At 34.1% G+C, this 12,607-nt stretch overlaps 1 protein-coding gene across 2 annotated transcripts in view; it reads left to right on the plus strand.

The window, feature by feature from the left end:
- Positions 1–8,890, plus strand: part of LOC100182536 (melatonin receptor type 1A-like) — a 10,437-nt gene extending 1,547 nt beyond the window's left edge. Inside the window, exons 1-8 of one of the 2 annotated variants that reach the window (XM_018814949.2) lie at positions 135–286; positions 3,059–3,177; positions 4,490–4,701; positions 5,294–5,472; positions 6,280–6,403; positions 7,080–7,261; positions 7,781–7,916; positions 8,499–8,890. In XM_018814949.2, coding sequence (XP_018670494.1) covers positions 196–286; positions 3,059–3,177; positions 4,490–4,701; positions 5,294–5,472; positions 6,280–6,403; positions 7,080–7,261; positions 7,781–7,916; positions 8,499–8,682 — 1,227 coding nt within the window. In that variant the 5' untranslated portion in view covers positions 135–195 and the 3' untranslated portion in view covers positions 8,683–8,890. Of the gene's footprint in view, positions 1–134; positions 287–3,058; positions 3,178–4,489; positions 4,702–5,293; positions 5,473–6,279; positions 6,404–7,079; positions 7,262–7,780; positions 7,917–8,498 lie in introns of those variants that run through there. The other variant, XM_009862623.3, reaches the window with a different exon arrangement.
- The last annotated feature ends 3,717 nt before the right edge of the window (positions 8,891–12,607 follow it).

Raw genomic sequence — 12,607 nt, forward strand, 5'->3', positions numbered from 1 at the left:
GCGCTAAAGGGCCAGATAAATATAAGAACTCAAGAGAGGTAAAAAGTTTCCCATTACTTAATTTATGCAATAACTTCATATATAAAGGCCTTAAATAAGACGAAATTATTTGTTTTACAGGTGTTTGGTAACACAGTCTTACAGGTCTTTGATAAGATAAGGGTTAATTCTGAATAACCCGACGTCGTACCCAGCATGGCGACGTATACGACCCCACCTTCGTACATAAACGAAACCAATGTCACCACATTCGGATATAATGGTACTTCAACTATGAACTTCACTGGTAAATACTTATATGGAAGGGTAGCCATTTCTACCCAGCAGTTTAATACCTATAATACTGCGGGGTAAGATGGGATAGCTCCTATAAGTCTCATATTTCCTGATCGTATTTTAAAAAATTAATATAATAAGTCTCGGGATACGTTTATATAACTCTGTAAATATTCTTTGCTTACTACAAATGATCAAGATAGAGAATGAAAACTAATAGAATATATGTTATTTATTTTAACGCGAATTTCAGCATGGGCGGGCGGGGCAAAGTAGGACACGGGGCAATGTAGAAATTAAGAAATACTCTTTCTTTTCGATGATAAACAAATAAATTATTACCGGATTATTCTATGGTATTTTAACAATCACATAAAGCGCTTACCAACGTAACAGTAATATATTACAGTAATACTGTTACTAAATTTAAATGGGTTATAAAGTATATGATAGAATTTGTGTCTCAGTTTTTTCCACTCTTTTACATTGCTTGTAGTGCAAAAGCCGCAGTTTGCGTTAAACTTTTACAGACTATGAGAATAACCTTGTGTGGTAATGCTTAAATTATAAGATTGAGCGTTCGCGTCAGCATTGCCAAGATGAAACTTCAAAAGTTTTCACCACACCAATTAAACATTTAGAAAGATTGCTTACTAAAAGGTTAAGTCTAATTAAAACATGGTGACTTTAAAACCACATGTTTCTTCCAAAGGACCAGTATTCTAAACGAAAATATTTTTCAAAAAATGTGAAAAAAAATCGCGTTGTTGTTATATATAACTTCTTTTGACGTTTTGCGTAATTTTGACAGCTTTAAAATATAAGTGGCTCTGTTAGGTATGTGGTCCTTAATATATGCCAATTGCTCGATATTCTTAAATGAGCACAACGCGTTGTGGTTAGCGAGTTAAAGTGCAGACGTTCGTTCACTTAACGTCAATAGAGATTAATTATCCGTAATCGTGATGCCAAGTCGCAAAACACATGTTATATATAGTATACATCGGTAATACGCACATAATAACTGCGTGTCTGATGGTTTCACTGTAAAAAACATTTCTGCATACAGCGGTTCTTAAAAACCACTGTTTGCAGTATATACACCATAGTTCCTAAAATCGAATTTAATGGGAAAACTCGGTACTTTGGACTAGCTTGTAAACAGCAAGTGAATGAAATTTTTTCGAAAATTTAAGACATTATAAATATTGCAACGTGTTGGTAATATCCACAGCAAGTCTTTATATGTGCAAAACGGATTGAACCAAATCAACGTTGTGACTCCACGACTAATGTTAATATTTTCCAAACCTCAAATGTTTTTTTAATGAGGTCATGACAGCTTAAAATAAAATACCAGCCAAAGCTTGACAGCGGTTTACAAATCCGCAAAATGAAGGTACAAAGGCTTAATTTCAGATTGTGGCACATTTTCGGTATTTTGGAAGCCTATCTTTCGCTAAAACTACACTTTTCTAAATTATTCGTATGTAATACCAGAATTACTGTTAACCAATATAGGCGAACCATGCAACCAAATCAAATTGTGTTCTAATTTTAGTAGCGATCTGAGGTTCAGAAAACACGTGTGTGGTGAAAACATGCATGTTGCTGGTGAAATGAAGCAGTTTTGTTCTTTTTGGGGACAATATGTTTCCCCTCAATAGGATAAAATGATTACATAAACCCTAAAACACTTAACAAGTATTTGTGTTACTAAATTTTCAGTAGAGTGGAGTAAGACGGGACACCCTTAGCGCATATTATCCAAATATCCTGATCATGTTTTAAATAATTACCAACGGTGTATAAGTCGTGCGGATACGTTTTATAATTCTTTGAATATTCTTTGTTTACTACAAAATGGTACGGGAATATAGAATGAAAAGGTGTGCCATTTTTCCCCACCATACTATACATTAAAACGGTTAAAAATATGAGTAAAGGTGGCTGTACACAGTATCCGGCGTGCGAATTCGCATGCGAAGTCCTACGTTACGAGTTCCGCATTCGGCAGCGAAATCCGGACAAAACGGACGAATTCCGGATACTGTGTACAGCCACCTCAAACCCAAAAAAAGGTGTTTAAAACAAGGTTACCGAAGTCCCTATGTCGCTGAAGTTATAAAGGGGAAAACTTAACAAATCCTACAGTCGCTATAATATACAAAAAAATCTTTATGTATCTCTTCGAATACGAGAACGAACATTAAACCAGTTAAAGCAGGGAATGAGTAACAAAACGATAATCATTAAAAAACAGGCTAAAGGTAAATACTAGTTGAGGAAAATAAATGATGTTTATGTGGTTTCGGCAAAAATGAATCATAAATAAACCGATTTAAGTTATTGTTCAACCTTATATAGCATTACGTCTTGTCTAATTCTGTATTATGATTAGTTATGGTAAACAAAATAATTCCAATTCTTGCCAAACATGATTTCCGCGTAAAAAGACCTAAATTATTCACACGTTTTTAAACTATTGGCGCTTACATAATTTATTGTTTAACGATTGTGTGGAGTTATTCGGTTATAACATATTTTATTAGTTTTACAAAGTTAAAAATCAGGTGGGAGATGATAGGTCACCTTTTTATTCTATTTTCTCTTCCCATTTTGGTAGTAAACATAGAACATTTAAATAATTATAAAACCATATCCTCAAGACTCCTATATAGACCATTGTTAAATGTTTAAAACACGATCAGAATATTAGAACATCATGTTCCAAAGGTGTCCCATCTTACCCCCAGTACTGTATTTTTATATTTTGTTACAGAAACTACATATTCATATTCATTGGCATATAAAGTTGGAGTGGCATTCGTTCTAACACTGATTGCTGTAGTTGGTACACTTGGAAACATATGTATCATATACGCGGTGTGTACGCAAAAGGTTAGTATTTTTCTATGGCTCAATTTAGTTATAAGTTTTACGAGCCATTGGAACATTTCGTTTTTATTTCTTAAAGAAATGATGAGCCTTGAATATAATATTGTGCAAAATATAATTATTGTTAAAGGCGTAATTTATATCTATATAATTATTTTTTTAACAATAATTATTTTTGCACAGTATTATTTTCAGAGCTTATCGATTTCTAAGAAATGGAAACGAAATGTTAAAAAAATGGTATATATATATATATATAGGTGCGTGTGTGTGTGAGAGTCCCATCTTCTCCCTACAATATAGTAGGGTGGGGGAAGATGGGACACCTTTCACACATAATAACCAAATATACTGATCGTGTTTTAAACAATTAGCAACGGTCTATGGGAGCCGTGAGGATAAAGTTTTATAAAAAATCGTTGAATGTTTGTTTACTACCAAATTGGAGAAGAAAATAGATTGAAAAGGTGTCCCACCTTCTCCCACCCTACTATATGCATATTTACTGTATCCTAATATTCTCTATTAGTCAGGCATTTGTCAATGTCATATGATATACCGACTATCATTAATAAACGGACAGCAATCAAGTAAAGGATGTCATTCCAATTATATGGGAATAGTAAATAGCCTTTATTAATGCGGTTGGTTTTTCCCAATCGCCAAGCCATTTGTCATTGACAAGTTGTCATGAAACTCTTGCGCATTAAAATTTAATGTTACTTATTGGCAAGGGTATGGTGATAGAATTAAAGATATGCAGGGGAGGGTGTGTAAAGGGTTGGGTAATCGGAGTATTGAAATTAGCGTAAAAAGGAATATTTCAACAATGCATTTTGTCATGATTTAAAATACTTAAAACCATGTTAATTCTAGAGCTGCGTAATTCAACTAACGTATTTTTCTTGATATATAGTAGAGTGGGGGAAGATGGGACACCTTTAGTACATAATATCCGATTATCATATTCGTGTTTTAAACAGTTAGCAATGTTCTTTATGGGAGCTATGACGATACGGTTTTATAATTTTTTGAGTGTTCTTTGTTTACTACCAAATGAAACAAGAAAATAAAATAAAAAGGTGTCTCATCTTCTCCCATTCTACTATAAGGACGAGGGAGACGGGACACCTTTGGCACACAATATTCTGATCGCGTTTAAACAATTAAAAACGGTCTATAGAAGTCGTGAGGTCCAGTTATAATCTTTGGATGTTCATTGTTTACTACTAAAAATGGGACGAGAAAATAGAATGAAAAAGTGTCCTATCTTCCCCCACCCTAATATATAACAATTAACGAACATTTTCCGCAGAAACTGCGTCGTTTAAAGACCAACTACTTCGTATGTAACTTGGCGCTTGCTGACTTGACAGTTACATCAGTAGTTCTTCCTTCGACTGTCGCGAATGTCATCAATAATAATGTATCTCCATTACCGGTGGGCGCGTGTATGTTCGTCGGGTTTATAATGCCCTTAAGCTGCGTCGCTTCAATGCAGAACCTAATGCTGATAAGCACACAAAGGTATGTAGGATATTACTAATACTATAGTATTGACATTGATGCTATATATGTTGGTTGTGGGGTGTAGGGAAAAACGTACATTGTTTGCGTATAATTTACCTTTATTTCTAAATCGTATTTTTAAAACTTACCAACCCTTTTTAAAGGTCGTAACAATACGGGTAAATAATTCTGTATATATTCTTTGTTTACTACCAAAAGGGAAGGTAAAAGAAAATGAAAACTAGCACAATCTTGCCCCAAGCAACAATATGTAGTATATAGTAGGGTGGGGGAAGATGGTACACCTTTAGCACAAAATATCCAAATATCCTGATCGTGTTTTAAACAATTAACAAATATCTATGGGGGTCGTGAGGGTACGGTTAGATAATTCTTTGAATGCTCTTTGTTTATTACTAAATGGAGCGAGAAAATATAGTTAAAAGGTGTCTCGTCTTTCCCCACCCTACTGTATTTTCTTTTTACAGAAGTAACATTACTGGAAATGCGGCGCAATTTCCGTCGTGAGATCATATTACAAACGCATGGTTTCGTTTAAAGCAATCGGTCGTTACAGAATTCCGACTAATCCTATTTCAATCAACAACAGACTTTCAGCCACTGCGGTGACTGACTCGAATCGAAATACTTCTGAAGCGATTAAAACATGGGCACTTGTCGTTTTCGCTTGGGTTTGGTCTACAATGCTCGTGCTCCCTCTAACGACAAGTATTCCAACGCTTACGAACTCGACTAGCAAAACCATGCTGAAGTATGATGCCGCCGCAGGTAAAAAAATAAGTAATAAAGTTTAAAAGCAACTAATTTTTTACACCCTATGCAAACATGAAGTTTTATTTATAAATAGCGGGCAAAAAATAAAAAGAAATTATGCTCAATCTTTTTTAATCTACAGCGAGGCAAGCAAGGGAAAATTGAATTTTGGCCCATTACCCACAAACTAATTAGTTAAATTAGATTCTGTAGTCATACATTTAAGCGAAATAAGGTCAAACTTAAATGTAAGTAAACTTGGAAGTGCAGAACAACTAATTTGACATGTATTGTAAAATTAAACCCAATGTACAGTAGGGTGGGGGAAGATGGGACACCTTTTCATTTCATTTTCTTTTCATTTGATGGTAAACAAAAAACATTCTAAGAATTATCACACCATATCCTCATGACTTTAATAGACCGTTGTTAATTGTTTAAAACATGGTCAGGATGTTTGGATATTACGCGCTCAAGGTGTCCAATCTTCCCCCAGCCTACTATATCATTATTTTTAGAAAATAATCATAGCCAATAAAGCATGCGTTCTACCATGTCTTTATACAAACAAATTATATTGATGCCAGGCTTATTATGAGTCTAAACAAAAGGTAGTTATCATTTTTTGTAAATGTTATTTTGTGATCGATAAAAGAATTACGTTTCGCTCGCCGGTGATATATTATAAGAGTAAACGCAGCAAATTTTGATCTTTTGTTGGTATGCCCCTTTAAGTGTTCAGCCCAAGGACATAGGTAAAGAATTATACATAAAACCAATCGTCATCAGATTTCAGACAACTTACATTACATTGCACTGCAGGTATGTGTGCATGGGACGATGTGTCGTCACCTCGATACAACTTCGCTCTGATCTGCGTCGCGTTCTGTATTCCCCTCATCGTATCTGGCATCTGCTATACTGTGCTCTTCAACCGAGTAAAGGGGTAAGAAACTGCTGCTTTTTGTTGCTTTAAGACGCCTAAGTAACTGTTTTCTTTGCACCCGCACGAGTATATATATATATATAGTAATGTATATACATACATATGAATACATATATAGTAGGGTGGGGGAAGATGGGACACCTTTAGCACATAATATCCAAATATCCTAATTGTGTTTCAAACAATTAACAACGGTCTATGGGAGTCGTTAGGATATAGTTTTATAATTCCTTGAATGTTCTTTGTTTACTACTAAATGGGACGAGAAAATAGAGTTAGAAGGTGTCCCATCTTCCCCCACCCTACCGTATATATATATAAATGTTAGGGTGGGTATAACGGGACACCTTTAACACTTATAATTTCCAAATATACTGGAAGTCGTGAGGGTACGGTTTTATAATTGTTTGAATTTTATTGGTTAACCACCAAATGGGACAAGAAAACAGAATGTAAACGTGTCCCATCTTTCCCAACCAACTATATATAAAGATAGTAAACGAATCAATTAAACGTTTTGATAGCCAGATTTTTCGTGCGGTGTATGCTACAGATTAAACTAGGGTAACGTGATTTTTTTTATGAACACTTGATCACGGCGAGATTAACAGAATTAATTACAATTGCATATAGTTACCAGTTGTGCTAAAAAATAACGAACGACAATATATTTTAGGAAGTCCAGGAAAATGACAAATCAAATGGAAACTAAAAACGCCACCTTGGTTCAAAGGGAACGTAGACTGCTGAAAACCATTCTCATCGTGTTAATAGTATTTGTCGTGTCATGGGGGCCATATTGTCTTATTGTTCTGCTAAGCACGTTTGGAATTTCTGACTTTACTACCAACGAAACGTGTGAGTAGTCTACCTGATTTAGATTACTTTATTTGGATTGGAATAATGATATGAGACACGTATGCTGCAGCACCAATTCATAAGAATAGGGTTGTACAATTATGCATCATAGCACACTGCTGTTGTATATACGATTATAAGATACTATCATTTGAACCAGTTTTCTGAGTGTTTACATGTCACTCAGCAAATTTAATATACAGTACGATGGGGGAAAATGGGACACTTTTTAACTCTATTTTCTCGTCCCATTTAGTAGTAAACAAAGAACAATCAAAGAAATATGAAAATATGTTCTCATTACTCTCATATACCGTTGTTAATTGTTTAAAGCATGGTCAGGATATCTGGATATATATGTGCTAAAGGTGTCCCATTTTCCCCACCCTACTATACGTTTGATAAAATTGACTCTTTATTTAACAAAATTTTGAAATAATATTTCACGTAAATGTTAAACAGGCCGAACTGTTATGTCTCATTAGTGCATGAAAATAAGCCGTCCGTATATTTTTACAGGGAAACGAACTACAGCGTGGCTGGGCGTTTCAAATTCAGCTTTTAACAGCATAATATACGGTTGGCGAAACCGGAATTTTCGAATGGGTTACAAAATGTGTCTTTACCAAGTTATAGATGGCTTAACCTGTAATAAGTAAGTTTTTGTTAAGCCATCTAATATAACACAATTTGGTTGTTATAATCAAAGCAACGTCTAACGTTCATTTTCACCAAGTTTTGTACAACATCTAAAATCTTATCGATTCCTATCATTGAGTTTCATAATATGATTAAATAACCCAACTTATTTCTTTAAATGCCGAACTTTCTATAGACTGTATAGTTATTGTAGTGTTGGGGAATACGGGACACCTATAGTCATTGTAGTGCTGTAGTGTTGGGGAATACGGGACATCCGTTGGGGAATACGGGACACCATCGTGTTTTAAACAATTAACAACGGTCTATAGGGGTCGTGGGGATGCGGTCATATATTTAATTGAATGCTGTTTGTTAACTACCAAGTGCGGCAAGGAAATAAAATAAATAAGTGTCCCATCTTTCCCCACCGTACTTTATTATTCAACAGTTTGTGACAGCAATCCCTTATTTTACTTATTTGATTAAGTTATAATTGCAAACTTAAATTTTTTTGAGCTGTGAAGACTGTTGTTTTGATTTTGTGTAATATGCTTACATTATATGTAACCGAAGATTAAAAAAAGTTGTTATTTAGATACGAAATGAGGCGCCGCGTTCTCCGTCGTTCATCAAAACGTAAACGACAACGAATGTCTGACCTCGCCTGTCGGTCTATTCCACCCAATCTATCCGAATGTACAACTACAAATAAATACGTAACACGGCTGAATAACTCTTCGGTTCGGTCGAAAATATCTTTAAGCGTAAACAGCACATAAATTTAGAATTTTGCTGAGTGTGTCCTATATGTACGTTATATATGTTTGACCTATGTACGGTTGCATTTGTCCATCTTAAGCTATTTATACAGTAGGGTGGGGGAAGATGGGACACCTTCTAACTGTATTTTCTCGCCCCATTGAGTAAGAATATACAAAGAATTATAAAACCATATCACAACGACTTCCAAAGACCGTTGTTAATTAATTAAACCACGATTAGAATATTTGGATAATATGTGCTAAAGGTGTCTTATCTTTCCCCACCCTACTATATATGTATTGTTATATTTTTGCTGTTGTAAACTGCCCGTACGACTACACTGTAACGTTTCGTTTTAATATTAATTTTAATGCACGTTGTTTAAAATTAAAGTTACCTTTATTATTTTTTTGAAGTTGTGTTACTTTGTTAGTGAGATGTCATTAATTCTTTGGCAAAGAAGCAGCGGGACATTATGGAAAGTAGAGAAAAACCTCACTGTTTATAAAGCTATGCCAAAAAACGCGACAGATCAGTGCAACTTTATTATATGGTACAGCTAAAAACATTTGCAAAATCTAATAAAAACAAACCGCTTCTAAAATACATGTATAATACGTGCTCTGTATCAGAGATAGAAGTATAATTACAACAACAAATATTAATAACATTCAAATTCGTGAACCATTTCTACCATTACAATCACAATACTGTTAAATTGGATTCGCGGGTTCATTCAATACTTAGTTTAGCCAGTGCATTGTTTATATTTCTAAGCCGTTTAAGATAATGAAAAAGTATATATAGTTTAGTGTTTACGTTTAAAATACGGTGTATAAGCATGAGCAGTGTTTTAGCATATCGATGTACAAAAGAATGGGAAAAGATGGGACCCCCTTTCGTTTTATTTTCTCGTCCCATTTTAAAACCGTATTCTCACGACTCCCATAAATCGTTGTTAATTGCTTAAAACGCAATCAGGATATTTAATAAGTGCTAAATTTAATAAGTGTTCCGAATTCCCAACCATACTATATAAAAATGAAAAATAATCATTAAACATCCACCATTATTAAAATGTAGGGAGCCGCAATTAAAAACACAGTTGTTGTTTCGCAAAAAAGGCGTCTGGTGACTCTAATTGATCGCAGGATATATTTACGGTTTACCATGCTGCTGCGATCTGTTGGTTGCTGTCAGGAAATTTGCGGTAATGGGAAAGCTAGAGCACATAAGGAAATTTTAAAGATGCGCGCAGTTGAAATAAGGTCGTAGAAATTAAATCCTTTTAAGCATCAAATGCTAAAGATTGGTGGTTTTATTTGACTTAGAGAAACCGCGTATGTTTAGGTCTAAAATACATTGCGGGTCGCCTGTATAAGAAAAAGCAAACGCATAATTATTGTTTTCGCCCAGTAGTATACACCGATGAATAGATATGCTTTCAGGGTGGCATTTATACGCGCCATGTTGCAGATATAGCATATCACATACAACGAGCGGTTTTTGAATACCGACAGACTTCAAATTACTTTAATTGCCAGTTTGCCAAGTTAAAACTCATGTATATTTTAGCACCAATTGCAATGACGGTTGAGATTTTGTCAGCTTAAGCCAGACTATAGAATCAGTATATAGCGCTTGGAGTTTAGCTTGCATACAATTTTGGAGTTTAGCCTGAATACAATTCGTCAAAAGACTCGATAATTTTATTTTTTGGTTTTATAGAAAATTAATGTACTGCAGACATAAATGAAAGTAGTCTTTATTGAACTGTGGACTAAATATCGGATATTCAGTATTTATAATGTCAGGAGACTTGTACCTATACTCTACAATAACACCTAATGGATTGCTTCAGACATTTTCCTCTACAACGAATGCTACAGGTAAGCAAGACTTTGGCTTAATTAAAAAAGTTCCGCAAATCCGCAGAGGTTGCATGCGCCCAAGGTTGTAAACTTGTAAGAAATAAAAAATAAATACAAAAATTAGGCATAAATAAGTTACGGAAACTCGTATATAAAAGCGGGCACGAGTGCATGAAACAGAACACCGATGTAAAACGATTGTCGTTGCCCTGCGGCGATAAATATGTCACATTGATTATTAATTTTTTTATACAAATATTTTATTAATTTTTTACCTTTTTATTACGAATAAAAAACGTTATACTCAAGTTATTTATACTTCGCTATAACTTACAGTCATATGTATAGTACAGTGGTGGGGGGAGATGAGACACCTTAGTACATATTGCCCAAAATTTCCAAAATCAAAATACATGGCTTTGGGGTGATACTACGAATTAGCACTATAATTCCTTTATTGAAATAACAATTCAAAAAAATATATTAAAACACACGAGGAGTTATTTAACGATTCACACGTATATACATCAGATGTCATTTACAAATTCGAAAACACACAGGATAAGATGGGACAGTCTAAAATCATCGTTAATTTTTATTTATAAGTCAATTTATTAATAGGAATACATGTAAATAACACGAAATAATACTGTACGCTTTGAAAATCAAGTTTAAACATTATTTTCCTTCCCCATCGCTATAATGTCGTATCCTACAAATGTAGGAACTTGTAAAAACAGAAAATTGACAATAAATATTAATAAACTTTACATTTTTGCTAAAAATTGGGTGTTGCTACACTGGTTTTTGCACAAGCCACTTCTCATAAATTATCCCCAAGTGCAAATAACTGAATTTCGAATATATTTTCAAAATAATATCTGTTTTATTATATCAGTATCTTTATAGTTGAATAACCCCTGAGGTATAAATAACTAAACTAAAAGCAAATCTTTCAAAGTTTGGCAATAAAAATTCACAAAGCTACAATGTGGGGGGAGATGGGACACTAAACTGAAATATTTTTTATAATAACCATTTTCTGCAACTTGTAGTTAACCTACCGAAATTAACCGCCTGTCCTAGTTTCCTTGCCATGTAAACTTTAAATATATAACGTTAAAACGATGTTTTTTATGTTTTTATTTCAAATTAAAGTCATATTGACCCCTGTCTATTTTCATCAACTCGGTTAATTCACAAAACTAAAACCACTTTAATGACACTAAATCAAACTGTACGAAATATTCAAGTTTTTTTTATGAATCTGTTGGTCAGCCAAAACACACATACAACCTTTACAACGCCTACGAAAGCGTTGCTTGGAAAGAGTCAGCATATAAAATTTTGTGATTTGCTAGAAAAAATAAAACATTACGTTTTTGGGAAGATGATTGACTTAACGTTGCAATTGTACAAAACAAGATCATGAAATGTTATTTTTCTTTTTCACATTCACACACAGTAGGATAACTGATACCAATACAGCTTTCGTTCATACTTTTCGTTCGCATGGTAAGGTTATATAACAGTGCATTTTATGAAATATGAAAAAATGTTTTCCAGATGTATATAACGCAGAAGAGGCCTTCGTACCACTCATGGTCACCATTCTCATCATTGGAGCGGCTGTAGGAACAGTTGGAAACTTTCTTATTATTTATTCTGTTACCACTAATCCAGTAAGTAAAGCATAACTTTGCTTTGTATTTAAACGATTGCCAAACTATACTTAGGTACAATACGGTGGGGAAGTTTGGATACTTCACACACGTATATTGTACTATGGGGGCAGACGGGGCACCATTATCCTGATCGTGTTTTAGACAGTTAACAATGCTCTTATTTTGAGTCGTGGGGATATACGACTATAAAATTCTTTAAATATTTGTTTTTTTATTGAATAAATGTGACGATTAAAAAGAATAAAAATTTGTACAATTTTACCCCAATCTATACTATATATTCTCACACAGTCCAAAAAAAATCTTTGATATATAATAAAACACATGTTTGTTTCCGGGCTTATTTAAAACACATATGAGACTATATATAGTAGGCTGGGGAAAGA

The sequence above is a fragment of the Ciona intestinalis genome, unplaced genomic scaffold (assembly GCF_000224145.3).
Source record: "Ciona intestinalis unplaced genomic scaffold, KH HT000016.2, whole genome shotgun sequence".
Classification (NCBI taxonomy): Eukaryota; Metazoa; Chordata; class Ascidiacea; order Phlebobranchia; family Cionidae; genus Ciona; species Ciona intestinalis.